A 27776-nucleotide genomic window follows, 5' to 3' on the forward strand; every position below is an offset into this window, starting at 1 on the left:
GACGACTACTGAGCTCCAATCTCAGAGACACATGCAACAGGGGAGTGAGAGTAGCCAAAGCACCTGTGAACATCATTCTGTAAACTCAGCACTTAAATTATTTCCTCCTGTCTCAAAAAATTTTTAAATACAAAAATAAAACCAATGCTAGTTTTTAGCCAGCCTGAAAGAGGAAGACTGTGTGTGATTCCTTCTCCTTTATCCTTTACTCTTAACCAAGCTATTTCTGCCTATCCTCTTTGGTCAAATTGCTGAACGACTTAAAACACCACTGAGCCCCTTTATGTGCAGCTAAGCCACCAAAAGAGCCAGGACCTTTGCTGCCCAGCCCCAGAAAGGAAATGGTGTGAACACGCTCCTCAGTGAGGCAGGGGGAAAAAAATCCATCTTCTACTTTTACCATCATTTAAAGTTTCATGGATTATTTTCCTCTTTGCTTCATTTTATCTTTAACCCTTTCCTGGGGTTTCAACTCTCTGCCATCTCTCTATGTTCCTTCATCTCTGTTCCAGGTTCTTTCTGTTCTGCTCTTCATGATCTTGAGGGCCGGAATAATGCCCTTTTACAACAGTAAAGGATGTACATCAGGGACTAAGGAATCTAGCGCACACCAATAACAGCAGCTACATCATCAACAGCTGAAGAAATCCACAAGTATCCCAAAATTATTCAATATCTATTATGGATGCAACACTGTGATAGGAACAATGGTAGAGATAAGGTAAAATGTAGTTTCTGCCCTCCAAGAAGCGACAATCTAATTGGAGAGAATATACAAAAATATGTGAAAAGGTAAAACAACATAAAGCAGTCAGAAGACTGCATTATATGATCTAATAAACATTTAGGCACTGGGACCAAAAGAGGAGACCACTTTGTTCTAGAGAGTCTCGAGGAGGCTCACTCATGGAAAGCACAAGGTAGACTCTGAAGGAGCCCTGAGGGTACTAAAAGGTGAGGAGATGAAGGGAAAGCTTTCCAGGATGTCAACAATATGACAGCTTAATAAAAAGGAAGGATGTAAAATGGTAATTTTATAGATTTTACCACAATTAAAGAAAAAGAGGGGGAGGAGAGGGCCTGTGCCCCTCAGCTGTTTCTATCAGGGTAAGAAAGTCAGCACAGGGGGCTTGACAGAGAATTCCTGTGCATAGATGTGGACATCCTGATGAACTTAGTCAATTGATACTGTCCAGAACCATACACTTGACAATTCCTTTTCTACTTTCAAATGCCAACACTATGGATAATATGGTTAAAGTAAAAGAAACTAGTTGACCAAATAGGGAGAGGTGTGCATAATGAGAAAGGTAAAGATCTGATGCCTCTTTTCTATCAGGGAAATGCCCTCGGGAAGCAGAGGTCCCAGCAGCTTTGCTATCATTATGGTGTAGAGATCCCAAACCCAGAGGTTCTCCATTCTTCAGTTTTCTGCTGAGCACAAGAGAGGAAATCTGCACGTTTCTAGGAGTGAGTCGCACAAAAAGCTTTAGCTTTCAGCTTCCAGCTAGTTGCTAATAAAGCTCTGAGTATCCAATCCAAGGTATTAGCTGGCCTTTGCCGATCACCTGGGAAAAAAGTTCCTGAACTAGTAGATAAAGCAACTTTTACAGTAATCACCCATGGCACACCTTAGTTATTTCCATTTAAATACCAACATGAAAATTATTTGGTTGAAATCATGCCAATGTGCTCTTGATCTTCAATTTTAGCAAACAAAATCTATGCAACAGTTCCTGAAAGGAAGCTCAGCGAAAACAGTAAAGTAGAAGAAATGTCCCCACTTTCACATAATGGCCAATGTTAGAAGAGAAAGAAACACGCTGGGAAATTGTCTAAATGACGATAATAATAATACTCATAGTACATGGTGTTCTATGTGGGTATACTGTGTACTAGTGTAACATTACATAGTACAAAATGTACATAGTGAAGACAATAACCGGCCTGAGGTGCAAGACATTGAAAAGTATGCTAGTTTAAGATGCTTGCTAGAACAACCAATTTTGTTGATAACTTAAAATTTCATGGGGGGGAGGGAGTTGCGGGAGGGAGTTGCAGGAGGGAGGGGATATGGGGATATATGTATGAATACAGCTGATTCACTTTCGTGTACCTCAAAAACTGGTACAAGAGTGTAAAGGAAATATATTCCAATAAAGAGCTTAAAAATTTTTTTTTCAATTTAATACCCCCCAAAATCAATGAAATACAAGCTATGAGAACTTACTTAATTCTTAGTTATTGCTAAAGTCTCTTTCAACATCAGACATTAGTCATCAGTATATGAAACAAATGAGCTTATTAGCCCAGAAGTACTGATTATTCACAGCAAAATGGAGATCTGGGTACCTCTCTTAAAACATCTATCAGTCACCCACACACTATTGTGCTGAGGACGATGATTCTGATGCTTATCCTATCTTACCTCATAAAGTTTCATAAGACTTTCTGAAACAAGTGTTAATCTATGCAATTCTGCCTCTATGTACTTCTGGTCTATTTTTCCTGAATCCACCCCATCTCTCCTTTCTAACTCCTAGTAGTCTGGGAAGCTGAGGTCCTCAGATATGCACATATTAGCAAACAAAGTAAATGCATCAAATGTGTCCAGATGATGCAACATATATTTGGTTTAAAGCTACAGGCCATTTGATCAGTCTGCAGGAGACGTTAGCAACAGCTCATATTTAGATTTAATTGCAGGGATTATACTTGGGAATTGACAACACTGCTCACCTTTAGGACAGAGGCTAAGCTGGTCATGTGCTCATTGAGGGCACCCTCGGACTCCTTGTAGGTCAAGCAGGTGAACTGGTACTCCTCAGGATCAAAGGCATCGGCCCCCTGCTGCTCCACATCGCTGGCTACTCCCACGTAATAGTCCTCTATGTCCCCAGGGTCCTCGTCCTCTTCCTCCTCCTCACAATTGGGGTCATAGTCCTCTTCATTGCTGTCAGACCCCTGGCTATTCATGTCCACAGACATCTTAACATCCAGCAGAGTTGCAGATCAGGAAAGCAGTTTTTTCTCCTCCCCCCAAACTTTACCACTTTCTCAAATGCATTAGAGTTTTTGTCTTCTAAGGGAGGAGAAGAAAAAAATAAGTGTTACTTACTTTCACTATGAGAAGTTGTAACAGAAACCATTCAAGACTCAAAGTAACACAGCCCTGGTCCTACCCCCACTATGGCCTATTCCAATTCTCCTCTAATAAAGGAAATGTCACCATCCTCTCCCTGCCCAGGACTTTCAAAGGGAAACCCTTTACTGGAGGGGCAGAAGCAGTTAAAAATGGTAACTTCACATGAAGGGTCTGGCATGAAAGAGTCAGGCTATCTGCTCCATGTCAAGGGGTCAAATTCCCATAGATATGTCCTTCCTGCCAGGGTCCTTAAGAGAGAAGCACACTCCCACAGCTGGCTTCCCACAGTAGAAGCATTCTGAACAACCAAAGTTTAAAATCTCTCAGCTAATCATGCCCCACTGAGTGGTGAAACAGACAGAACATAAAGAGGGACACAGTTCCTTCCCACCAGGGAAGAATACCACTGGTGTTACAGACATCACTCTCAGATATATGGAAAGAAAGGTGCATAGTTAAGAAAAAATAAAAACCATGTAGCTCTTCAACATCCTCCTCTAGTCTGCAAAGTTAACTTCTTTTTCCATTTTAAAGGATTCTACTAATCCTTTAAAAGGGTACTTAGAGGCAAAGAAACTGACTCAACAGTGAAGGAAAACCATAGATATTCTGCCTTCCTAGGATCAAGGCTAAAATCTACTTAGGGTAAAGAAACAAGAGATCAAATGAAACCAGCAACTGAAAAATCCTCACAGATCAAAACGTTACTCAATTACATATAAATGAAAAGAGAATACTAGTTGATAAAGCAAAACAATCACAAGTCTTAACTTCTCAGAGAAGATTTTGGCAAATACCCATTAACTTTGCTGCATAAGAATTATTTCAAGTGATCATTTCCAAGGAACAGTATCAAATAGTGATTTAAATCTGAAACTAATAGGACCTTAAAATGCAAAAGTATTTGGATTGAATGGTATGTAAATAATTTACATAAATCTGGATTAAATACTAAAGTACGAGTAAATTTAAAATCTATTTGAAGTAGATCTCTCCAAAAAAAAAAAAAATTAAAACAGAGGTTAAAAATGAATGTGTGCTGTATCTCAATAACAGTTCTTAAAGGAAAAAAAAAATGAATGTGTGCTGAATATGTAACCAATCTAAAGGACTATAGAGCCACATTTTAATGATATTATAAAAACATCAGTGAATCTACCTCTGATATGTTAACTATAAATGCTCCAATTTAAAAAAAAAGTCACATTAATGAGAGGGCAATAATACAGTATTCACAGTCTGACTTTTACCAAACTGTTTTGTATGCTAGAACCACTGAATATAACTGAACTTAACTATGGTATTTTTCCTTTAGGAGAAAGAATTAATATTTGAATTAAAAATACCTGTAATTCTTGAAGATCTTTCAGGAAGATGTCACCCAAATAGTCTATATCATATAATTTCCATCTAAAATGAAAAGAGATAATTCTATTTATATATTTTAAAATTGGTATTCTGTGTTTGCGAATTTATTTTTTAAAAAATAAAGACATTTAAGGACAAACAGCAAGGGACCAGAAATTATTTTCTTATAAGTTCCACAGAAATCCATATGTCATAATTATATATTCACCAGAGTTACGTGGCCTTCTAAAAAAAGAAAGTATGTAAAGAAAACAGCCAGCAATAATTTAACCTGGAGTACTGGTGATAGAAGCGGATACCCAGTTCCCTCTCTCAGTTTGAAAACCCACCATCTCACTCCCTTTTTTTTTCTTAATTTTTATTGGAGTATAGTTGATTTACAATGTTGTGCAAGACCTCACTCTTATTGTTCAGATTTCCTAGATTAACTACCACAATTTCAATCTTTAATGTTACATAGAGGTTGACAAAGCAAATTGTAACTGACTTAAACTGGACTAATACCATGAAGTCATCCCCAAGTGGTAATCTAACACCTACAGAATACTGCCAATATTTCAGATCTCACTTTATTCATGAAAAAGTTATTTTCAAATAAAAAAAAGTCCCCAAAAGAAAACAAACCAAAAAAAACACAAACAAAGAGAGGGGGAGAGAGAGAGAGAAGAGGGAATTCCCTGGAGGTCCAGTGGTTAGGGCTCAAAAAAGAAAAGGAAAAAAAAATGTCCCTAGTAGAATGCCCACTAGGCAATATTAACACCCATTTCCCACCTCTCTTCTGACACACTCAAGGACTACCTGACTTTCTCAGAACTACAGATGCTGCTATCCAAGACTAAACAAGTACTATTTGTTTACTTAATTATAAATTGTGGACTTCCTAGGTGGCACAGTGGTTAAGAATCCACCTGCCAATGCAGAGAACATGGGTTCGATCCCTGCTCCAGGAAGATTCCACATGCTGCAGAGCAACTAAGCCCGTGGGCCACAACTATTGAGCCTGTGCTCTAGAGTCTGTGTGCCACAACTACTGAGCCCACGTGCCATAACTACTGAAGCCCATGCGCCTAGAGACTGTGCTCAACGAGAAGCCACCACAACGAGAAGCCAGCGCACCCCAATGAAGTGTAGCCCTCGCTCACCGCAACTAGAGAAAGCCCGTGTGCAGCAACAAAGACCCAACGCAGTCAATAAATAAATTAATTAATAAAAGAAAGAAAAAAAGAAAGAGAAAGAAAGAAATTGTATGTCCATTTCTTTATCCTTTTGAATTTCTTGGAAAACCAGAGCTTATAACTTTCAAAGAAATACTTCAAACACAGACAGGTAAATATAAACTAAATGAGAATCAAAGTCCAAACAATGATTGTGGAAGATAATTTCCAAAATAGTAGAGGAAAAATTGATTTTTTTAATGTTTTCTTTTATCTGCATTTTTATATAAGATACTGCTTGTTAGGCAAATATGCATAAATAGCATTATAAATATTGCTCCCATCTACAAAATATCCACTACCAATAATAGCTTTCATTTAATGAGAGCCTATTTTCATGTCAGACTCCTTCTCATTAAATGTTTATAACCCTAAAAAGTGGCTATCATCCCCTTCTTACAAATGAGGAAACCAGAGTTCAAAAAGATAAAGTAAGTTGCCTAGGACCACACTGCTGACAATCAGTAGAGTCCAGCATCATACTTTCACCAGATCCATAGCCTTAAACTATCCACAAAGCTACCTCTAGAATCACAACAAAGAAGCACGGTTTTCACTTTCTCTGGATTTCTCTCCAGAATTTGGGCTTACAAGTTGCCCATAGCCTTCTCACCAACTAAATACTCAAGAAGCAGGGGAAAACTTCAGGCTCCCTTCCAAAAAGGAGAATGTCCTTTCATACTTACTGCGTATTCTAGGTCCAGATTTAAATAAAACCTTAATTTTTAATCTTTTCCAAGCTAAATATCCCTATTCTATTTGAAAGAGTGCTGACATTGCTTAAAGGGGCCAGTATGTTATTGTTATTAACAGGCCTGATGATAACGCTTTGATTTCCTTCGGATGTTAAATATTATCCTTACATCCCAAACAGAAAAGGAGTAACAGAAATTACTCCTCCCCCGACCCCGTCAAAGTCACGTGTTCAGAAGACCTGCCACCCACCCTGGGCTAAAGAATTCAAACAGAAGACTTCTCAGTTTAAAGATGACAAGAACAAAACACAGACTTTTTGGTGGGTCTGACAACGTTTACCCCAGATATAATATTTAGCACTGAAGGGTCATTTACTAACTCCACAACTCCGAAGAAAACTACTTGGTACAAAAATATGAACCCTGTATAATACGGTAGCCACTAACCACATGTGGTTATTTACATTTAACTTTAAAATTAAATAAAATCTAACATTTGCTTTTTCAGTTGCACTGACCATAAGTCAAATGTTCGATGGCCACGTGTGGCTAGCGGCTACCCTACCTAACAGCAAAGGTACAGAATATGACCATTGTGGCAGAAAGTTCTATGGGACAGGGAAACAATCAGTACTGAGGTGAAGTCATCCGAGAACACGGTCGCCTCTCCCGCGGCTAACACAGCAGCGTCCGGCGAGGCGTCGACGAAGCTCCTGGGCCGCCTGTCCCGTCCGAGGTGCCGGGATGTCCGCGAGGACACGGAGCCCACGCGCTGGGGCACCCTTCACCGGCGGGCGTTAACTAACCGCGCGGGTGGCACTGCAACAGCTCCCAATGGTGACTCGAGTGGGGAGCCCCAGAGGCTGCGCGTTTCCCCGGCGCGCCCGGCGAGGAGGGCCCAAATGCGCCGGCGCCAGTAGGTCAGAGGCGCTGGCCTCCGACCTCTCTGAGAGACGAACAGGCGGCGGGAGGAGGAAAAACGGAGAGACGCCCCGCGCCGGTCCGCCCTGGCCCTAGCCTTCAGCCGCCCCTGGGCGGGTGGCGGAGGGCGCTGAGACAGTGTACTGGCTGCCAGGGGCACCGGGACCTCGCGGGCAGCGACGAAGGCGGAGCCCCGGCCGGGCTAGGGAGGCGCGCGGAGAGCCCACCCCCTCCCCCGACCCGCCGGGGTAAACAAGGCCGCGACTCGCGCCGTTCACTTACCGGGAGCCGCGGCCCCACGGCCGCTGAGCCCGGACGGGCCAGTCCGGGTCGGGCCGGGCCAGAAGAACCTGACCCAGGCGCGGCGGCGGCGAAGGCGGCGGGCCAACGCCGGTCAAGGCCCGCACTGCTTCCTCCGGCGGAGCCGTCTCCGCAGCTCCGGAAGTGCTCAGAGCAGTTTCGTCATTTCCGGCCAGGGGTCGGCCCGCGGTCGCCCGGGTCGCGGCAGGCGCTGGGTAATAACGCCCGTCTGCGGACGCTTCTCAGCAGTCCGGCGCTGCGACCCAGAATGGGCCCAGCACAGTGCCGGTGCCGACGGCTGCGAGAGGCAGCAGAAGAGGAGGTTCGGCTTATTGGAGAGTGGTCACGGCGTCTCTTCCGGATTTTGCCTATCGGAGCCGCCCCCCGGGATATTTTAAACCAGGGTTTTTATGACAGACTCCTCACTTCAGTGTTTGTAATCGGTGTCCGGCACGGATAAGCCATCCAGACATTCGTGGAGTGGATAAAGGACTGTTGTTTTCCGGCCGCTCTCTGGTCGAAGAAGAGCTGGTTCTTCGGGTCAGCGCTCAGGGCCGGGAATTTCTGCCTACATTCTGCGGCCGGTCGCTAGTGGCCGCGGATTCACAGGACCACGCCAGGCTTCCGCTTACCTCTCTCCGCGGCCTAGTTCGCTGCCTAATTCTTTGGCTTCCCATTCACCCAAGATTGAATCTTAACTGCCTTGCTGCACAGTTTCTTCAAACAGTATAGGAAGTGCCATTATGACTTTAAGTACCTTCTAGGGCTTTTGTCAAGTATTATGGATAGATAGAGCCTTGAAGCCTCACTCAAGTTGCTGCTGCACAACGTGGAAACGCCTGTGTGAAACCAGTTATGTTAGGTAGCCTCCTCGCTGTGCAACTCCGTAGATAACCTAAATCATTTCCACCCATAGACATGAGTCGTGTATACACTGATATTCAAGATATCGGTGTGTAATGTGCTGTCTTAAGTTCTTGCTTCTTGCATGTATTCGTGTATTTCTTATGCATGATTTTCAGCTTCCTCTTTAATTCGGAGCATATACCCAAATCAGGTGCATTCAAATACTAGAGAGCCCCACATTAATTTGGAGTGAAAATTAATAGTAATGAGTAACAAATTATAGGGTTGTGAATTTTATATATTAGCAATGTAAAAGTCTATCTATAATCCAATGTACTTGTTATGACAAAACATATCCCTTTACATGATGACACTAGGGAAGGACCCAAAATATATTCTCTGCTAATGAAATCTCATTTATTTAATTAGAAGGCTTCACTTTGGGTTACTGCTAAAAAATTCTCTCCAGTGAATAAAAGGGAACAATCAGTTTTTCTGTACAATTATTGCATTTGCAAAATAGAGAATGAGGTCATTCACATATCAAGCAAACAGGTGTATGTATAATATATTACAATCCCATGTAGTATCCTTATTTGTTCTATCTTTTCCCTGCTAAAGCTGAATTTCTCAAGGGCACAGATCCAACCTCGTTTTCAATATTACTCTATTAAATAGACGTTTACTGGACTGATGCTAATACCATAATTTTTAACTAGTGGCAATTTCTCTCCAGGAAATAAAGATTTAAAAATTAAGCCAAGGGCTTCCTAGGTGGCACAGTGGTTAAGAATCTGCCTGCCAATGCAGGGAACACGGTTCGATCCCTGCTCCAGGAAGATCCCACATGCCGCAGAGCAACGAAGCCCGTGCGCCACAACTGTTGAGCCTGTGCTTTAGAGCCCGTGAGCCACAACTATTGAGCCCATGCACTGCAACTACTGAAGCCCACTCACCTAGAGCCCATGCACCGCAACAAGAGAAGCCACCGCAATGAGGAGCCCCCACTCACCACAACTAAAGAAAGCCCTCACATAGCAAAAAAGACCCAACACAGCCAATAAAATAAATAAATTTATTAAAAAAAATTAAGCCAATATTAGGGTGGAAATTTGTATTACCTTCTTGAAAGCATTTGGGCAATAAATATGTTAAATATAAAAATAAAAATTAAGCCAAAACATTTTTAAAGATATGGATAAAATTATGTGCATATGTATGTGCTTTAGAATGGTGATTCTAATAGGAAAAAGTTTGTAGCATTCCAAATGTCCAAAAGTAAAGGTTTGTTAAATTATGGTAAAATATACAATAAAGAAAGCAATTAATAATAAGTCTGTACTAAGGCATCTATTAACAAGGAAAGGTATCTGTAATATACTTTTTTTTAATAAATTTATTGTCTGCATTGGGTCTTTGTTTCTGCACGTGGGCTTTTTCTAGTTGTGGCTAGCAGGGGCTACTCTTCGTTGCGGTGCACAGGCTAATCTTGAGGAGCACAGGCTCTAGGTGCGCAGGCTTCAGTAGTTGTGGTACTCGGGCTCTAGAGCACAGGCTCAAGAGTTGTGGCTCATGGGCTTCGTTGCTCCAAGGCATGTGGGATCTTCCCAGATCAGGGATGGAACCCACGTCCCCTGCATTGGCAGATGGATTCTCAACCACTGTGCCACCAGGGAAATCCCTGATATATTCTTAAGTGATAAGAATAGGATATGAAATGATGTGTGTAGTATTCTGTTTTCAAAATAAATTTGCACATATATATAAATATAAAATTTGCCTCTCTTGGTTTCTGTGGCACAGGAATCTGGACTGGCTACAGTGGGAATGATTTGTCTTAGCCCTTTGAAGTCTGGGACATCAGCTAGAAGACAAATTTCTTCGCCAATGTCATACAATTTTTCTTCTGTATAAACATTAGGTTCAGATTGACATGTTTTCATTTTTGAAAATTCACTGGAGAGCACTGAATTTCTAAGAATAACAAAGGTAGTACTGATGTCCTCAATATTGAGTCTTTGCATGCAAAGACTCAATATTTACACTTTCTTTACACTTATTTTGTTTTTCTTTTATATATTTGAATTTTTATAGTTTTATTCACATGGATCTTTGGTTTAGTCCTGCATACTTTATGGGTTTTGCTATTATTCTGAATAGGATTCTTACATTGTTTGTGTCCCTCTCCTTACTTAATTTGCTTATTTTAGTAGATTTTCAACTGATTCTCTTGAATTTTCAAAATAAGTATTTGGATCACTTGAAAATAGGGATATTTTGGACTCTTAATTTTTAATATTTAAATTTTTAATTTATTTTCTTCCTTTTCTTTTCTCCCTCTTTTTTCACCTCCCTCTTTTCTCCTTTTTATTCTTTACTTTCCTACTTCTTTCCCTCCCTTCCTTCCTGTTGGTATTTTTGCATTAGCTACTATGTCCAATAAAACGTTAAGCAGTAATCATGATTTTAAAACATCTTTACCTTTGTTCCTGTCATTAATAGGAAAGTTTCTAATATTTCACCATTAAATAATTTTGCTAAGAAAAGTGTGGTAGTTACTAGTTTGAGTTAAAAAAAAAAGTAGGTACTCTTTATCTATTACAAGGGAATTTACTTCAAACCTTAAATTTACAGTTTTATGTTCTTTTCCTTTTGGTTTTATTTTGATTTTGATAAGGAATGATGTTGAATACTACTATCTCAGGTTGGACGCTCTGGAAGCAAATGTTGAGATGGAGTTTAGGGAGCAAGATATTTATTAGGGACCAACATATGTAAAGGGAAGGGGCAGGAAGCAAAATTAGGCAAAGGCAGAAGTTAAACTGTGATGCAGGCCCAATGAAGCTGCTGCCAACCCAGCAGAGAGTACTGGAGTGAATATTGCCTGTCAAGAGTATCTGATACCAGGCCAGACTGGTCAGGCATTAAATCCCTACCTTGTTCAATCACTAGGTGTGGGCTCTCTTGGGAAGGGTGTGACAAGGGGAGGCCTCTCTCATTCACGTTTTATTCCTAGGGTCTAGAAAAAAGGTTTCTCACGTGAGGTCCAAGGATAGCTTCGAGTTCTCATGAAATTGATAGCAAACCTGGAGGTGCACGTGCATGTGTACATTTTTCTAGGGAGAGGGTGTCAGGAATTCTGCACCCCCAAAGTGGCTAAGAACCACTGGTTGGACAATGTCTAGCATCTGGGCAACTTGGTATCCATCTCCTGCATCAGTTTGTTATGGAGTGGGGAAAGGAAGAATAATCTGTGCTGAAAGGGACAGGATATGTAAAGGCCTGGCTGTCTGCAGTGGGAGGTGGGGTCAGTTAAGCAACAGGTCTGTGTGGTAAACCAGTAGAAGCTCAGTTTGCTCAGAGAGGAAGACACAGTCTAGGGAAAAACAAGGCTGAAGAAGTAAGCTAGCATGAAATTATGAAAAGCCTTCACTGTCCCTGAACCACTTATATTTTATATTTATGCAATGAGGAGCTGAGGAGGTTTTTTCACCAGGGAATGACACAGTCAGATTAAATTTCAGATAAGTTTTCTAAGCTGTGTGTAAGCCTTATCAGATGAGGAAGCAGGAAGACTGTTTGTTTATTGGATATTATCAGTTACCCTATGAGGATTTAATAGAACCTGGTGGGCTTGAATAGAGTTCATGTTCAGGTCTGTCAAGGTTTACCAGGAGGGTTTATCCGAAGGGCTGTTCTATTAGCTCCTCTGCTGCAGCTGGAGTGCTACAAGTCACAAGTGAAATAAACATGGTCCCATTACCAAACCCTGAATCTTGGACTTTCTAATAAGGCCAATCCAGCGACGAGCACCTGGCTCAGTTATTGCCTTCACTGCCTCTTGCCTGGACCACGGTAATTTTCTCTTAACTGGTCTCCCTGCTTCCATTCTCTCCCAACACAAATTCATCCATCCAAAACAGTTTCTAAACACACTTGACCATGTCACCTCTGTGCTTAAAATTGTTCCATGGTTCCATCCCCACCTAGAAAAAGCCTTTAATAAAGAGTAAACAGACTTTTGGGCCTTGCCCCAGCCTCCTTGCCTTCCACTCCCCTACAGGCCTTCTGCACCAGTCAGGTGCAGTCACTTCCTGATCCCAATCCTGATCCTGTCACAAATCTTCCCACCCCTAGCATACATGGTCCATTCTCCCCATTCTAGGCTTCCTGCTAGCCTGGGAGTGCCTACAGAGGAAGGCTGTTATTAGGTTAGCTTGACAGGTTAGCTACCCTGCTGCAGAGTAGGGGTATGTTTATTGTTCACAGCTCTTTAATTTGATAAATTTCAAACATACAGAAATGATGAAAGTAATACAGTGAATACCTGAATACTGTCCACCTAGAGTCAATAAGTCAAAAGCATTAGCATCATCCTTAACTCCTCTCTTACGTACCTTACATTCTGTTCATTAACAATTCCTTTACGTCCTTCCTTCAGAATATATCCAGAATCCAAACACATCTCACCACCTCTACTGCTGTGCTCTGATCCAGTCCAGCATCTCTGACCATGATATTTAGCCTCCTCAAGGTTTCCTGCTTCCTAATCTATTCTCACCCACAGTAAGAGAGATTCTATTAACTCATAAGTCAGACTATGTCACTCCCCTGCTCAGAACCCCATAATAGCTCCCATCTTCTTCAGGGGAGAGGCTGATGTCCTTACAGTGGCACACAAAGTCTCGCTTGATATGCCACCATTACCTCCATGCCTTCCTCTCCCTAACTCTGCTCTAGCCACAAAGGCCTCCCAGTAGTTCCTCAAACAGGCCAGGCAGAGCCCATCCCAGGGCTTTTGCATTCTTTTTTTCTGCCTGGAAGATCCCTCCACCTCCCCCCTATATCTCTGGATAGAACTCACTTCCTCAACTTCTTAGGTCTTGAATCCAGTCACCTTCTCAGTGAAATCGTCCTTTACTCGCCTAATTAAAATTGCAAATTACTTGCCCCGCCCTACGCCAATACTCTAATCCTCGTTCCAGACTTTTCTTCACAGTAGTTATCACAACTTGATACACTATGAATTTTTCACTTACTTATCGTTGTTATGGCCTGTAAGCTCCACAAGAACAGGGACCCGTGTTCTGTGCTACCAGCTGTGCCTCCAGCACCTGAAGAGGGGCCTGTCACATAGCAGAGCGCAATCGACTTCTGCGGAGTGAGTGGAGGATCGAGAGCTTAAGGGAGTCCAAGAAGACTTTGTGCAGGAGTAAGTCCACCACCCCACGCTACGCCCAAACACTACCTGCCAGGCATCGGGGCCAGCCCCGCTCTCTCAAGCCACGCCTACCGAGGCGGAGCTGCGGCCGGAAGCACCGCCTCCCGGCGGAAGCCGGGCCCCGGCAGGCGGTGTAGGCCCTCCTCCCAACCTGCGTTGGGCTCATGCCCCGCCCACCCGAAAGTGGGTGAAAGGTCGGCGGCGCGGGCGCCGCGACTGGGGCAGTGGAGCGGGACTCGCTGGGAACCGACGGACACTGCTGGACCATGGCAGACCAGCCGAAGCCCATTAGCCCGCTGAAGAACCTGCTGGCCGGCGGCTTTGGAGGCATGTGCCTGGTGTTCGTGGGCCACCCGCTGGACACGATCAAGGTGCAAGGAGGCCCAGGCGCGGGCTGGAGGGAGGAGGCCCGGGTAGGGCGCGGAAGGCAGGGTCTCCCGCGAGGCTTGGTCCGGGGCAGAAGCGGGGCCCGTGGGAGCTTCCGTGAGAAGTCTACGGAGTCTCCCTTTCGCCCCTTTTGGGGGTTGAGGAAACTATTCCTGCACCCCAAAGAGCTGGACGGTGCAGAGTGAGCAGGCTCTAACCGCCCACCAGGGGCTCTTGATTTAAAAAAATTTCTCTGTCCGGCACCCTCCTCTGATCTGGCGCCATTTCTTTGGGGATGGTAAAGAAAAAGCACCTCCCCAAAGCTCCGACTTCTGCAAACCCTAACATCAGCAAGGTTGAAGCATCTGTAAATCCCGCTTCAGAAAGAGAGCTAAAGACTGAGCGCGGTTATTCTAGACAGGTCTTTTGACACATTCTTCTGGGGCCAGAGTGCTCCATCACTATCTCCTTTGCACCTTTCTTGACCACCTGTAGCCCAACTTTAGCCTGAGTGGCCTCCTGTGGGAAGCGAGGATGTCCTTGCTTGGAGTGGACTGAGCCCCTTCCAAGAAAAGCAAGTGATCAGCTTTGCCCAGGGCAAGGCTGATTCTCACAACAACCTGGTGAGGAAGCCATGGTCAGATTGAGACTCTGGGAAGGGGGAAACTCATCAGGGCTTGTTCCCTGGTTATCCTCACATTAGGCATCAACTCTTTCCCCTGCAACACTTTCTGCAAGGCCTTGCTGGAGACCAAAGTCCTCGCCCTGTGACTTAGCATTCCAAGCTTCATCCTAATTTTCTAAACTGTTTTCTGCACACATTTCGAGGAAATTAACGTCATGACCAGGGTGAGCCTGTGGGGAGCAGACATGAGTCTTATAGAGTGTGTAGGGGACTGTGTAGGGGACTTACTAGAATGTTGAATTGGGTTTCCTCCACAGAGAAATTGCTTTGGGGACATTCTCTAGGCACGTTTGGGCAGGAAGCTCTTTGCTGCCTTTCATCTAGGAGAGGATCTGGGGTCATTCTATTGGAAGACCGGGACTAAAGCAACTGGGCTGGTTTGGGCACTGTGAAACATGGAATCAGATGTTTATTAAGTAGTTGATAAATGCCATGTGTGTTAGGGCTTCCCAGACAGTGGTCATTCTAAGCAGCACTGATATAAGGGAGAAGAATTGTCTGGCCTCTCTTTCTACTCTTTTTTTTTTAATATTTATTTATTTATTTGGTTGTGCTGGGTCTTAGTTGCGGCTGCGGCAGGCGGGCTCCTTAGTTGCAGCTTGCAGGCTCCTTAGTTGTGGCATATGAACTCTTAGTTGTGGCATGCATGTGTGATATAGTTCCCTGACTAGGGATCAAACCCTGGCCCCATGCGTTGGGAGCGTGGTGTCTTAACCACTGCACCACCAGGGAAGTCACTCTCTACTCTTGATCCTGTTAATTCTAGGCATCTGGGGCCTCTCTTTAAAGAAAAGCAAAACCCTGTTGCTCCCTAATACAAACATTGCTCCTACCTCCATATCCTCTTGTCCTTCGTCCCCATGAGATGTTACTCCCAGGAAGGGCCCAATGACCTCTGTACTGAAATGTAAATGACTGAAAATGCTCACTGCATTTTTAATAGCCAGAAAGTCTCCTAGCTTAAGCCAAAACCACAGATTGCTGACTACTGTCCTTTTGACCTCAGAGAGCCAGGTGGGCTGCAATTAAAACTTGACCTAGGGGGCTTCCTAGGTGGCGCAGTGGTTAAGAATCCGCCTGCCAATGCAGAGATCACGGGTTCGATCCCAGCTCCAGGAAGATCCCACATGCTGCGGAGCAACTAAGCCCGTGTGCCCAAAAAAAAAAAAAAAAAAAACTTGACCTAGAGGCACTTTCCTATTTTCCAAGTAACTCCTAGGTCACTTGACCTAGAGTTAGTCCAAGGCAACTAACTGGTCTGGGAAGGCAAGACCTGCAGCACTTCAGCTTAGAAAGGATTTATGGTAGGTGTGAAGGCTGGCTGAGTTCTGACTGGAAAAGTAGGGAGACCCAGGTGTTCTGGGCAGGGGGAAGGCAGGAGTGAAAGTGGATATAGGCTTGGCAGTGGGAGCCAGGTTAAATAAGACCAGCCACGGAGGACTTTAATGTTCTTGCTGGGCCTGGGTGGTGGATGTCAGGATGAGACAAGTATGCGATTTATACAAAATCACAAAAAGGCATCAGTCAGAAGTTTTGGTCCATTTCTCTCTCTCTACTAACTTGGGCAGGTTGTGCCTGACCATGGAGGATCTGAAGGCCAAATAAGGGATTTGGGATGAAAAGCAGTGGCAGGCTCTGGACATTTCTACTGTTGTGTCCCATGCACTCCTCAGATGCATGTCACCTCCATTACCTAGAGAGTGATTTCCTTAGTCTGGGATATAGGTCCTAAAAAAAATCAAGAATGAGAAATTTAAAGAAATAGAGGAACAGCATGTGAAAATGGTGTCTTAGAAAAGTTAGTATGATAGCAACCTGAGAAGGATGAGGAAGCAGAACTCAGAGCAGGGAAAACAGCGAGGAAAAAGACTGCAGATGTATATAACTGGGTGTATCAGTTATCTCTTGCAGTGTAACAACTTATCCCAAAATTTAGTGGCTTAAAACAGCAACAACAGGGACTTCCCTGGTGGTCCTGTGGGTGGGACTCCACACTTCCACTGCAGGGGGCACAATTTTGATCCCTGGTCAGAGAACTAGGATCCCGCATGCCATGCAGAGGAGTCAAAAAAATGAAATAAAATAATAACAAGTGTTGGTGAGGATGTAGAGACATTGGAACCCTTGTGCACTATTGTTGGAAATGTAAAATTGTACAGACTGTGGAAAACAGTATGTCAGTTCCTCAGAAAATTAAAAATAGAATTACCATATGATCCAGCAATTCCACTTCTGGATATATATCTAAAATAATTTATTTTTATTTTATTTATTTTGCATTGGATCTTCGTTGCTGCATGTGGGCTTTCTCTAGTTGTGGCAATTGGGAGCTACTCTTCATTGTGATGCACAGGCTTCTCAGTGCAGTGGCTTCTCTTGTTGCAGAGCGTGGACTCTAGGCGAGCTTCAGTAGTTGCAGCACATGGGCTTAGCTGCTCCGCGGCATGTGGGATCTTCCCAAACTCGAACCCGTGTCCCCTGCATTGGCAGGTGGCTTCTTATCCACTGTGCCGCCAGAGAAGTCCTATCTAAAAGAATTTAAAGCAGGGTCTTGAAGAGATATTTGTGCACCTCTATTCATAGCTATTATTCACAATAGCTGAAACATGGGAGCACGCCAGGCGTCTACAAATAGAAGAATATATAAGCAAAATGTGGCATATACATACAAAGGGATATTATTCAGCCTTAAAAAGAAGGAAATTCTGACCTTGCAACTACATGGATGAATATTGAAAACATTAGGCTGAGTGAAATAAGTCAGTCACAAAAGGACAAATACTGTATGATCCTACTTATATGAGGTACTTAGAGTAGACAAAATCATAGAGACAGAAAGTAGAATAGTGGTTGTCAGGGTCTGGATGTAGCGGGGAATGGAAAGTTGTTGTTTAATGGGTATAGAGTTTCAGTTTTGTAAGACAAAAAGAATTATGGGTGGTGGTGGTGGTGGTTGCACAACATTATGTATGTATTTAATACTACTGAAGTGTACACTTAAAAATGGTTGAGATGGTAAATTTTATGTGTATTTTATGAGAGTAAAAAAAGAAAAAAAAAACTGAAGGACTTCCTTGGTGGTCCAGTGGTTAAGACTCCTCACTTCTACTGCAGGGAGTGTGGGTTCCATCCCTGGTGAGGAAAGTTCCACATGCCATGCAGTGCAGCCAAAAATAAATAAAATAAAATAAGGAAAAAAATGGGCAAAGGATCTGAATAGATATTTCTCCAAAGAAGATATACAAATGGCCAGTAAGCATATGAAAAATGTTCCACATCATTATCTGTGATGAAAATGTAAATCAAAATCACTGTGAGAGGACTTCCTAGGTGGCGCAGTGGTTAAGAATCTGCCTGCCAATGCAGGAGACATGGGTTTGAGCCCTGCTCTGGGAAGATCCCACATGCCACAGAGCAACTAAGCCCTTGCGCCACAACTATTGAGCCTGTGCTCTAGAGTCCGGGAGCCACAACTGTTGAGCCCATGTGCCACAACTGTTGAAGCCCACGCGCCTGGGGCCCGTGCTCTGCAGCAAGAGGAGCCACTACAATGAGAAGCCCACGCACCACAGTGAAGAGTAGCCCCTGCTCGCAGCAACTAGAGAAAGCCCGTGTGCAGCAACGAAGACCCAATACAGCCAATAAATAAATAAATGAATAAATAAAAATCACTGTGAGATACCACCTAACACCCACTATGATGGCTATAATTAAAAAACAAAAACAGATGATAGTAAGTGTTGGCAAGGTTGTGGAGAAAGTGGAACACTCATACACTGCTGGTGGGAGTGTAAAATGGTGCAGCCTCTTTGGAAAACAGTCTGGCAGTTCCTCAAAAGGTTAAACATGTGGGACTTCCCTGTTGGTCCAGTGGTTAAGAATCCACCTTCTAATGCAGCGAATGCAGGTTCGATCCCTGGTCAGGAAACTAAAATGCCACATGCTGCAGGCCACAATGAAAGCTCCCACATGCCCCAGTGAAGATCCTGCATGCCACAACTAAGACCCGCTGCAGCCAAATAAATAAATTTTTTTTTTTAAAATGTTAAACATCGAGTTAGCATATGACCCAGCAATTCTGCTATGATGGTTAATTTTATGTGTCAGCTGGGCTATGGGGTGTCCAGATATTGGTCAAACATTGTGGGTGCATCTGTGAGGGTGTTTTTAGATGAGATTAGCATTTAAGGTATTCTAAGTAAAGTAGATTGCCCTCCCTAATGTGGGTGGCCCTCATCCAGTCAGTTGAAGGCCTCAGTAGGACAACAGGCTGAAACTCCTCCCTCCTGACTGATAGAGCTGGGACATTGGTCTTTTCCTGCCTTTGGACTCAAACTGAAAACATTGGTTCTTCTTAGGTCTTGAGCCTGCAAACTTTTGAACTGGAACTTGGACCATCAGCTTTTCTGATTGTCAGGTCTTCAGACTTGAACTAGAATTATCCCATTGACTATCCTGGGTCTCCAGCTTGCTGACTGCAGATCTTGGGATTTGTCTGCCTCTATAATTGTGTGAGCCAATTCCTTATAATAAACAAACAAATAAATAAATCTCCATATCCTGTTGGTTCTGTTTCTCTGGAGAATCTTGACCAATACAATACCCAAGAGAATTGAAAACATATATCCACACAAAAATCTGTACACAAAAGTTTATAGCACCATTATTCATAATAATAAAAGTGGAGAAGTGTAATTTGTCATTATCTGATGAGCAGATAAACAAAAAGTGGTATATTTGTACAGTGGCAAGTTATTTACCAATAAAAAGGAATAAAGAAAAAAAAAGGAATGAAGGACTGATATATTGTACAACATAGATGAACTTTGAACATATTATGCTAAGTAAAAGAAACCCAGTGTGAAAGACCACATATTGTATGATTTCATTTATATGAAATATACAGAATAGGCAAATCCATGGAGACAGACAGTAGATTAGTAATTGCCAGGGGCTGAGAGGAGAGGGGAATGGGGAGTGACTACTAATGGGTGTGGTGTTTCTTTCTGGGGTGATGAAAATGTTTTAAAATTGATTATAATGAAGGTCGCACAACTCTGCAAATATACTAAAAACCACTTAACTGTATACTTTAAATGGGTGAATGTTATGGTATATGAATTATATCTTAATAAAGCTGCTTTTAAAAACCCAGTACTGAACCAAAGACCCTCTCCTCCAACCAAAAACCACAATAAAAAGATGTTGGCCAGGATTGTACTAGTCTGAAGTATTGTCTTCTGTGTGGTCCATTCACGTGCTGGCTGCTGTCAGGAGGCCTTCTTCCCTCCACACATGACCTCTTCAGACTGCTTGAGTATCCTCATAACATGGTGGCTGACTTTCCCCAAAGCAAATAACCTGAGATGGAGACAGGCAGAAGCTGACCTTTCTGTCACCTAGCCTTGGAAGTCACATAGCATCAATACTACCATATTCTATTTGATAGAAGTGAGTCATTGAGTCTGGCCCACATCCAAGGGGAGGGGAATTAGGATTTAACTTTTGAAGGGGAAGAGTATCAAAGAGTTAGTTGGCATATTTGAAAACCACCGCACTGGGTAAGAATGGGTGAGGACTTGACCTAGGAGAAGACTTCAGATGGAGAGAGAAAAAAATTGGGATTCTGGAAGAATCTTGAAGGAACTCTCCAATAGCCTTGGTGCCCATGTGAATAAGAGGAGAAGCAACAGGAAGTAGTCAGATGCTAGAGTTTCAAATCCTGAGAAACAGTAGCCTGGTGGTTATGGCACAAAGGGGACATTCATCAAAAGGATGAGATCCTGGAGGTGATTTGAGTAGGGAGAGCTTCTCCAGGCAGTTGGAAATGTAGCCCAAAAGGTGGGGAAAGAAGGTCTGAAGATGGCTGAGTAAAAGTCATCACTGAGCAGAAGCTGAAGCCCTGGAATCTGATTTTTCTGAAAGGGATAGTGGAACAGATGAGTAGGGTACTTAGCCTTAGAGGACACCTGGAGTAGAAAAGGAGACAAAGTAGGGAGTATTAAGAAGGGAGGTTTAAAGAGAGAGAGAGTTTAAAGCACTGGATACACCAAAAGGTGGAGAAGGATAAGGACCAAGGATAAATCCACCTCACTCCAGAATGTTTTTGTTGAGCACCTTACCTAGCTACCAACAAGCCACTTCCGATGGGTATGGAGAATGCCTAGAACTGAGCTGTGCTTTGCATCAGCCAGGTCTAGTTACTGGCACATCACTTGAACTCACTAAACCTAGTGTCCTCATCTGTAAAATGGAAATACTTATGCCATTGGGTCATTGTGGGATCCATTAGATAAGAAATAAATAGCAAAAGTAAGTGGCTGAGGAAATCAGAGGAACTGTCACTCTCTCTGAAAGCATGCTACTAATGACTTGTGAATACAGGGTTTGGATAAACTGGAGAAAAGAGACGTCTGAATCCAGCACCTAAAGTGAATGCTGAAGACGTGTACACAGGTGCAGCTTTCTCTGTTCAGAGTTTGTTAGACAACTGGGCCATTGCTACCAACAGGCAGTTCTGATTCTGGGAAATGACTGTATTTTAACTTCTGATTTCAGGTCCGACTGCAGACGCAGCCCCCAAGTTTGCCTGGACAGCCTCCTATGTATTCTGGGACCTTTGACTGTTTCCGGAAGACTCTTATGAGAGAGGTATGAAATCTTGGTGTTGGGCATTTCTCTTATTCAGAGGAACACACTCACAGAATTTGTTTGTTACTTCTCCAGGGGATAGGGTGACTGCATAGTTCTGCTGGAGGTCTAGCCCACAGCTGTGGCTCTGTCACCGTGCCATCCTATGCCCTCCTATTGTCATCGCTCTGGAGTCTTTGATAGTTCCAGCTACTGTTTTATGTGGATGACTGAAGCTAATAAAATGGTTCTCTATTTTGGAAGGCAGAATTTAGGCCACAGGGAATTCATGAGGAATAATTGGAGACGTGAAATAGAAGAAAATGCAAATCTGGATCAATCAGTTTGACAGGGATCAGTGTCAGAAGTTCACCTAAAATCTGGCGGAAAAATCAGCTAGTCTGAGGAACAGTGAAAGAGGCCAGCAGTCTTCAAACCCATAGACAAGGAAACTAAATTGGTTTGAGGTTATTGAATTACACAGTAATTTTTCAGATATTTCTTAGAGTGAAAACATGGGATTTGAAAAAAGTTTTAATTACTAGTGATGCTTATTACTGACTTCATTAGCACATATGTGACAAGACCTTGTTGAGAACTTTTCCTTTGTTTCCTAGAATATAACTCTAATATGAATAAATATATATATAGTCTTTATTAAATATACAGAAACTGAGATGCGGGTGCCACCCAGATAAGGAGGGGATGCTGGTAAGTGATGGGCTCAGTCTGGGAGGAGAAGTTGTTCCAGGGTTCCTGGAGGACCCAGGCATGGGAGGCAGATTTTGAGCTGGAGTCTACCTAACCCCTCATGTGTGAAATGGTGCTTTTCTTCTGTAAGGCTCTTTCTTTCATTGGCCCAGAATGGAGTTTGATCAGTGTCCAGTGGAGGCTTTGGGCTTCAGGTCTGCTAAGAGTTCTCTGCCTTATAGAGAGGCAGGATTACATGCCTCTTGCTCAGCAAATGTTATCAAGCACCTATTCAGCGCCTCGGCAATGTGCCGGGTGCTGGAGGCCTGGTGAGAATGGCTTGTATAAACCAAACTCCCCACAGAGTTGAATAGGCTTCCTTAGTCCGTATTTGTGCTTTTCTGTGGGTTTTGCTGTGCCAGATTGAGCTCTCTGTTTTCTGGTGCTGCCAGATGGGTTGGTTGTACCACATGGAACTGGGTGGGCCAGACAGTGGAAGGAAGGCTAAAGGAGTTGTTGCGAGGCATGGATTTGGCCCTCAGGCCCTGGGCATCCTTCTCAGCCCAAGTGGGAAGCTGTGGGAGGGGCTTTGGGAGGGTTTTGTCACATGCTGCCTTTTTTTTTTAAGAACTTTTATTGAGATAGAATTGACATACAATAAACTACATATATTTAAAGTGTACAATTTGATTTTTTTTATTAGTAATGTATACATGGCAATCTCAATCTCCCAGTTCATCCCCGCCCACCCCCCCCCCACCACTTTCCCCACTTGTTGTCCATATGTGTATTCTCTACATCTGTGTCTCTATGTCTGCCTTGCAAACGGGTTGATTTGTACCATTTTTCTATATTTTTTAATTAAGTAATCAATTAATTTTTGGTTGCATTGGGTCTTCGTTGCTGTGCACAGGCTTTCTCTAGCTATGGTGAGTGGGGACTACTCTTTGTTATGGTGCACGGGCTTCTCATTGCGGTGGCTTCTCGTTGTGGAGCATAGGCTCTAGGCTTCAGTAGTTGTGGCACATGGGCTCAATAGCTGTGGCATGCAGGCTGTAGAGTGCAGGCTCAGTAGTTGTGGCTCCCTGGTTTAGTTGCTCTGCAGCATGTGGAATCTTCCCAGATCAGGGATTGAACCCATGTCCCCTGCACTGGCAAGCAGATACTTAACCATTACGCTACCAGGGAAGTCCCTGTCACATGCTACTTTTGCAGATCCTTCTCAGAACCTTCTCTTCCCATTCACCCTTTCCTATCTACCTTCTCTGTACTTTATCCTTGGAGAGTCTGCTCACAGCCTGTAGCAGTGTTAGACCTTTGCAGGATCTGGGAGGAGTGCTGACAGGTACAGTTGTGCCCCTTGAGTTCTGGAAAGAAGATTGGTTGTGAATGGCCAGGGTCTGTAGTGAGGCAAATTCTCCAGCCTCGGTCTGTGGACCCTCTCAATGTGCAGCCCCACCCTGTTTCTCCTGCTGCTTTGTGTAGGGAGCAGCTTTAAGATTTAATTTTGTTTTAAAAATTATCCCTTATTTTGTATTAAAATGATACAAGCACTTAGTTTACTGAAGAACTTGTAACAAAGGAGCCCCCCCACCCCAAATCTCTAGAGGTTACTTTCAGTTCTCTCTGTTGTTAATGCTGTTTTCTACCTAGCTGCATATGTATATTTTATATATTTAAAAATGTGTTTTAGCTACCTATTCATGGTAGATGATTTTAACTCTTGCATTCCTGTCTCCTCTTTCTGCCCTGCCCATATAATTTTATCATACTTTATGGTTTAATACAATTGACTGTCTTCATGATTACAACGTTATATATGTTTTTCTCTGTTAACTAAGTTATGTTCTATGATGTGCATTTCATTTCTTGTACAACTTTTTGTTTCTCTTGAGGTTGGCTTAAAAATTGTGTCAGTTTCTTTTGCTTGCGTTTGAATCTCTGCCTTTGTCATCCTGTACCCTAAATGCTCTGTAGAATACCTTTTTGTTTGGTTTGCCACACTGCCTAAACAGTTATAATCTGTTGTTCCAATGTTTGTTGTTTTGCTTTGTTTTTCTTGGAAAAAACAAACTCCTCCTGGAGTCCTCTATCCTTGTACTCCCATGTAGACTGGTTTCTTCCCAGGCCCACTGTACCCAGCACTATCCTGGAAATCCCCTTCACCTCTCTTGGGCCAAACCCTTGGTCTCCTGGGTCCCAGATCTTCCTCTTCCTTGGTTTACTAACTTGTTTGGTTGGGATATCTATTTGTCTGTCTGTTTATTGGCTACTACATAGTTGCTTTCATTATCAAACTGTGCTGGTGAAAATTGATGTCCAGTCTTGCTATTGTTTTTAACAATAAAAACCTCATGTCTTTTTTTGGAGGGGCACACTGGTCAGCTTAAGAGATCTCAGTTCCCCGACCAGGGGCTACAGCAGTGAAAGCCTGGAATCTTAACCACGAGGCCACCAGGGAACTCCCATCATGTCTTAGTACTTGGGAAATACAAAAATTTCTTAATCAACTGTATTCTCACCCCAAGGAAGTCACATTGTACATTCTGTTTTGTAGCCTGCTTTTTTTTCACTTAGTAGTCTCTTCTCATGTTACACCATGGTTCTATGGGTTGTGTGACAGTCCACTTATGGAGTTCCCATAATTTGTCTCAATCTCCTATTTGGGAATTTTTAGGTTCATTCCAAAATTTTGGTATTTAATAAATGCCTGATGTCATTCTTTTTTATATCTTTGAGTATTTCCTTAGAATACATTTCTAGATAGAGAATTTTCTGATGAAAGTGTAAGCTGCATATTTGCAGATTGCCTTCCAGAATAGGAGCTGTTTTCAGTTTCTACAGCAGTGTATAAGAAAAGTAGGGCTTCCTAGGTAGTGCAGTGGTTAAGAATCTGCCTGCCAATGCAGGGGACATGGGTTCAAGCCCTGCTCCAGGAAGATCCTACATGCTGCAGAGCAACTAAGCCCGTGCACCACAACTATTGAGCCTTTGCTTTAGAGCCCTTGAGCCACAACTGTTGAGCCCATGTGCCACAACTACTGAAGCCCACACACCTAGAGCCCGTGCTCCACAACAAGAGAAGCCACAGCAATGAGGAGCCCACGCACCACAATGAAGAGTAGCCCCCACTCACAGCAACTAGAGAAAGCCCGCGTGCAGCAACAAAGACCCAACACAACCAATAAAAATAAATAAATTAAAAAAAAAAAAAGAAGACAAGTATTTCTGATAAATGTGGAAGTATTCTTCCTTTTAAAAGCTGTCCTTGCTTGGAGGGGAGGGGAAGGAAGGAGGCCACAGGTCCGAGGATGCACTGCTTCCCTTTCAGTGAAGTAAAAGTTAGTTGTGTCTGTAAACAGCTTCCACTTCTGTGATTCCTTGCAGGGCATCACAGGTCTGTATCGGGGCATGGCCGCCCCCATCATTGGGGTTACCCCAATGTTTGCTGTGTGCTTCTTTGGGTTTGGTTTGGGGAAGAAACTGCAACAGAAACACCCAGAGGATGTGCTCAGGTGAGTACTTACAAACCTGGAGCACTCGATGCTGTTCTGCTTGGTGGTGGCTGCTTGGTGGAACTTGGCTGACAGGAAATGGTTGTCCTCCCGGGTCCCTGGGGCTAGCTTCTGGTTGCTCCACATGAGGGAGGTACTTGAGTTTCCTTTGCCCTGTGAACTAAAGGGGAAAGAGAAAAAACCCAAAGCCCTCTCCCACCGCCTTATTAGGTTGTCATAATTTCTTCTGTGAGGTAGTGTCACTTAACCCCACAGCATTGGGAGGTCTGACTACTAAAATATGTGTAAAATGCCACGAAGGTCCCTGGTGCTGCAGTAATGACAGCAGCAGCCTGGTTGGGAGAAGGGAAGGTTCTAACTTTGTTTTACTTCATTTTAATAACATGATTATAATTATTTCAGATATTGGTTTCTTTGTTAAAGTGAAATAAATTAGTATATTTCCTTTCAGTAAACTTTAAGAAGTTAGATTTGGGTATGAAGAGGCAGATGAGGCAGAATTATAGTTCAGAATTTACAAAGTAGTTAATGAAAACAGGCTTCTTGGGATGCAGAGGACTTCTGAGTTGAAACATGGCATGACAAGGCACACTCAGTCTGAGCTGTGCAGGATGACAGCTCCTGGGAGGGCCTGCAGGCAGCACAGGACCCACAGTGGCTGGCTAGGCTTAGGATCAAGGAGCTCAAGAGAGGAAGCCCAGGGTGCCATGTGGTTGTTTTCTGTCACTACTTCAGGCCACGGCAGGCTGAGTAAGGGTCTGGATGTAGACAGAAATGCTCGTAATGTGAAACTCTATTTTTGGAGTCCTTGTGACCCTCTGAATGTGACCAGCTTCTATAAAAAGCCACAGGTAGCCCCAAATGTGGGTGTGTGGGCGGTCCTTTTGAAGCTTTGTTTGACTGTTGGTAGTCCACATGTCCTATGGACACACGTCCTCTCTGAGCACCTGGGTCTTTTAGCTCATGTGCCAGCTCCCAGCTGTACCACGCACAAGGGCCATGCACAGGAGCCCCCGTGGGGTCACTGTTAATACTTCAGCCTGTGGGTTGTATTCCCTGTACTATCACATCAGTGCTCAGAGAAGCACCCTTCCTGCTTAAGCAAAGGTTGAAACACTCAGGTCCCCACCCCCATAATCCTGCCATGTTCTGAATCCTGAATGTCAGCCCTGCCACCTTCCCCTCCCTGCAGTAGTGTTTGGGGATAGTATGGAAAGGAACATTTCCAGGACCTTGGGGTGAAAGTGCAAGAGGGTCCAGCACTCACAGATGCTTCCCTGGTGTGCGGGTGAGGGGTGGCAAAATGGGCCACCCATGTAGGGTGTCTGCATGGTACCCTGTGCACATACACAGAGAACCTGTTCAGAGGAGAGTCCCCAGTCCCAGGAGATGGAGCTATGTCCAGCCTAAGGTCTGGGCATCCATGGAAGAACAGACATTGGTCTCATGAGGAGAAGTTTCCTTGCTGAGAGGGCTCCTCTTGGGGACAGGAGTGTGAACTGAGACTGTAAAGGAGGCCATGCATGAAAGCAAGTCTCCTGACTGTTGAACAGGTGAGTGCATTGGAAAAACAGGGCTATTGAGACTGGTGCCCTGCCTGGAAAGAAGGACCCAAAGTGGATGTCTGCCTATCCCCATTTGACATGTATTCCCCAGGTTTTGGGCTCCTTGTAGGGTGGGACAGGCCTGAAGACTTAGCTGTCAGAGGCTTGGAGTCAGGAAGGGCCTGAGGCTCAGGCAAGAAAGTGAAGTTTTTCAGCAACATTTGCTAAATTGTGGGGACTCTGTTGAAATGCTAATTGTAGCTCTGTGCTCCATTGCCTCCAGACCAGTCTGGTATTGCTAATCTCAGAAAGAAAAGGAGATGCCAGAGGTGGCACAGGCAATGACGCTAGGAGCCTCCAATTCCTCTAGACACTGTGTGGTTCATTCTGTGGGGGCCATGGTGAGGATCCATATCTCTGGCCACTGGGGAACTATTCCCTGCACAGAAGGCCATAGGACCCATCATGTCTCTGGGTACCATCCCTGACTGGACCTTTCCCAGCATCTTACAACACATTCCTCACAATTGGCCTGGCTGTCCCTTAGCCTGTGTAAGTGGCCACACCTGTGCCCCCGGTGTTGATGCTGTCCTATGTGAGTCTTGGCTTAAGATGTTCTCAGGCATTTGATGATCC

At 43.7% G+C, this 27776-nt stretch overlaps 2 protein-coding genes across 6 annotated transcripts in view; one reads left to right on the forward strand and one right to left on the reverse strand.

The window, feature by feature from the left end:
- The window catches only part of ARIH2 (ariadne RBR E3 ubiquitin protein ligase 2), a 47854-nt gene extending 40090 nt beyond the window's left edge, over nt 1-7764 (reverse strand). For 2 of the 5 annotated variants that reach the window (XM_057705170.1, XM_057705172.1), the window contains exons 1-3: nt 7626-7764; nt 4492-4555; nt 2740-3082 (exon numbers count right to left, since the gene is read on the reverse strand). In XM_057705170.1, the coding sequence (XP_057561153.1) occupies nt 2740-2988 (249 nt within the window). In that variant the 5' untranslated portion in view covers nt 2989-3082; nt 4492-4555; nt 7626-7764. Of the gene's footprint in view, nt 1-2739; nt 3083-4491; nt 4556-7625 lie in introns of those variants that run through there. The other 3 variants (XM_057705171.1, XM_057705176.1, XM_057705175.1) reach the window with 3 other exon arrangements.
- Nucleotides 7765-13893: 6129 nt separating this feature from the next.
- The window catches only part of SLC25A20 (solute carrier family 25 member 20), a 29296-nt gene continuing 15413 nt past the window's right edge, over nt 13894-27776 (forward strand). The window contains exons 1-3 of the mRNA XM_057706121.1: nt 13894-14081; nt 21320-21412; nt 25469-25596. Coding sequence (XP_057562104.1) covers nt 13977-14081; nt 21320-21412; nt 25469-25596 — 326 coding nt within the window. The 5' untranslated portion in view covers nt 13894-13976. The remainder of the gene's footprint in view (nt 14082-21319; nt 21413-25468; nt 25597-27776) is intronic.

The sequence above is a fragment of the Hippopotamus amphibius genome, chromosome 13 (genome assembly GCF_030028045.1).
Source record: "Hippopotamus amphibius kiboko isolate mHipAmp2 chromosome 13, mHipAmp2.hap2, whole genome shotgun sequence".
In the NCBI taxonomy this organism is placed as follows: Eukaryota; Metazoa; Chordata; class Mammalia; order Artiodactyla; family Hippopotamidae; genus Hippopotamus; species Hippopotamus amphibius.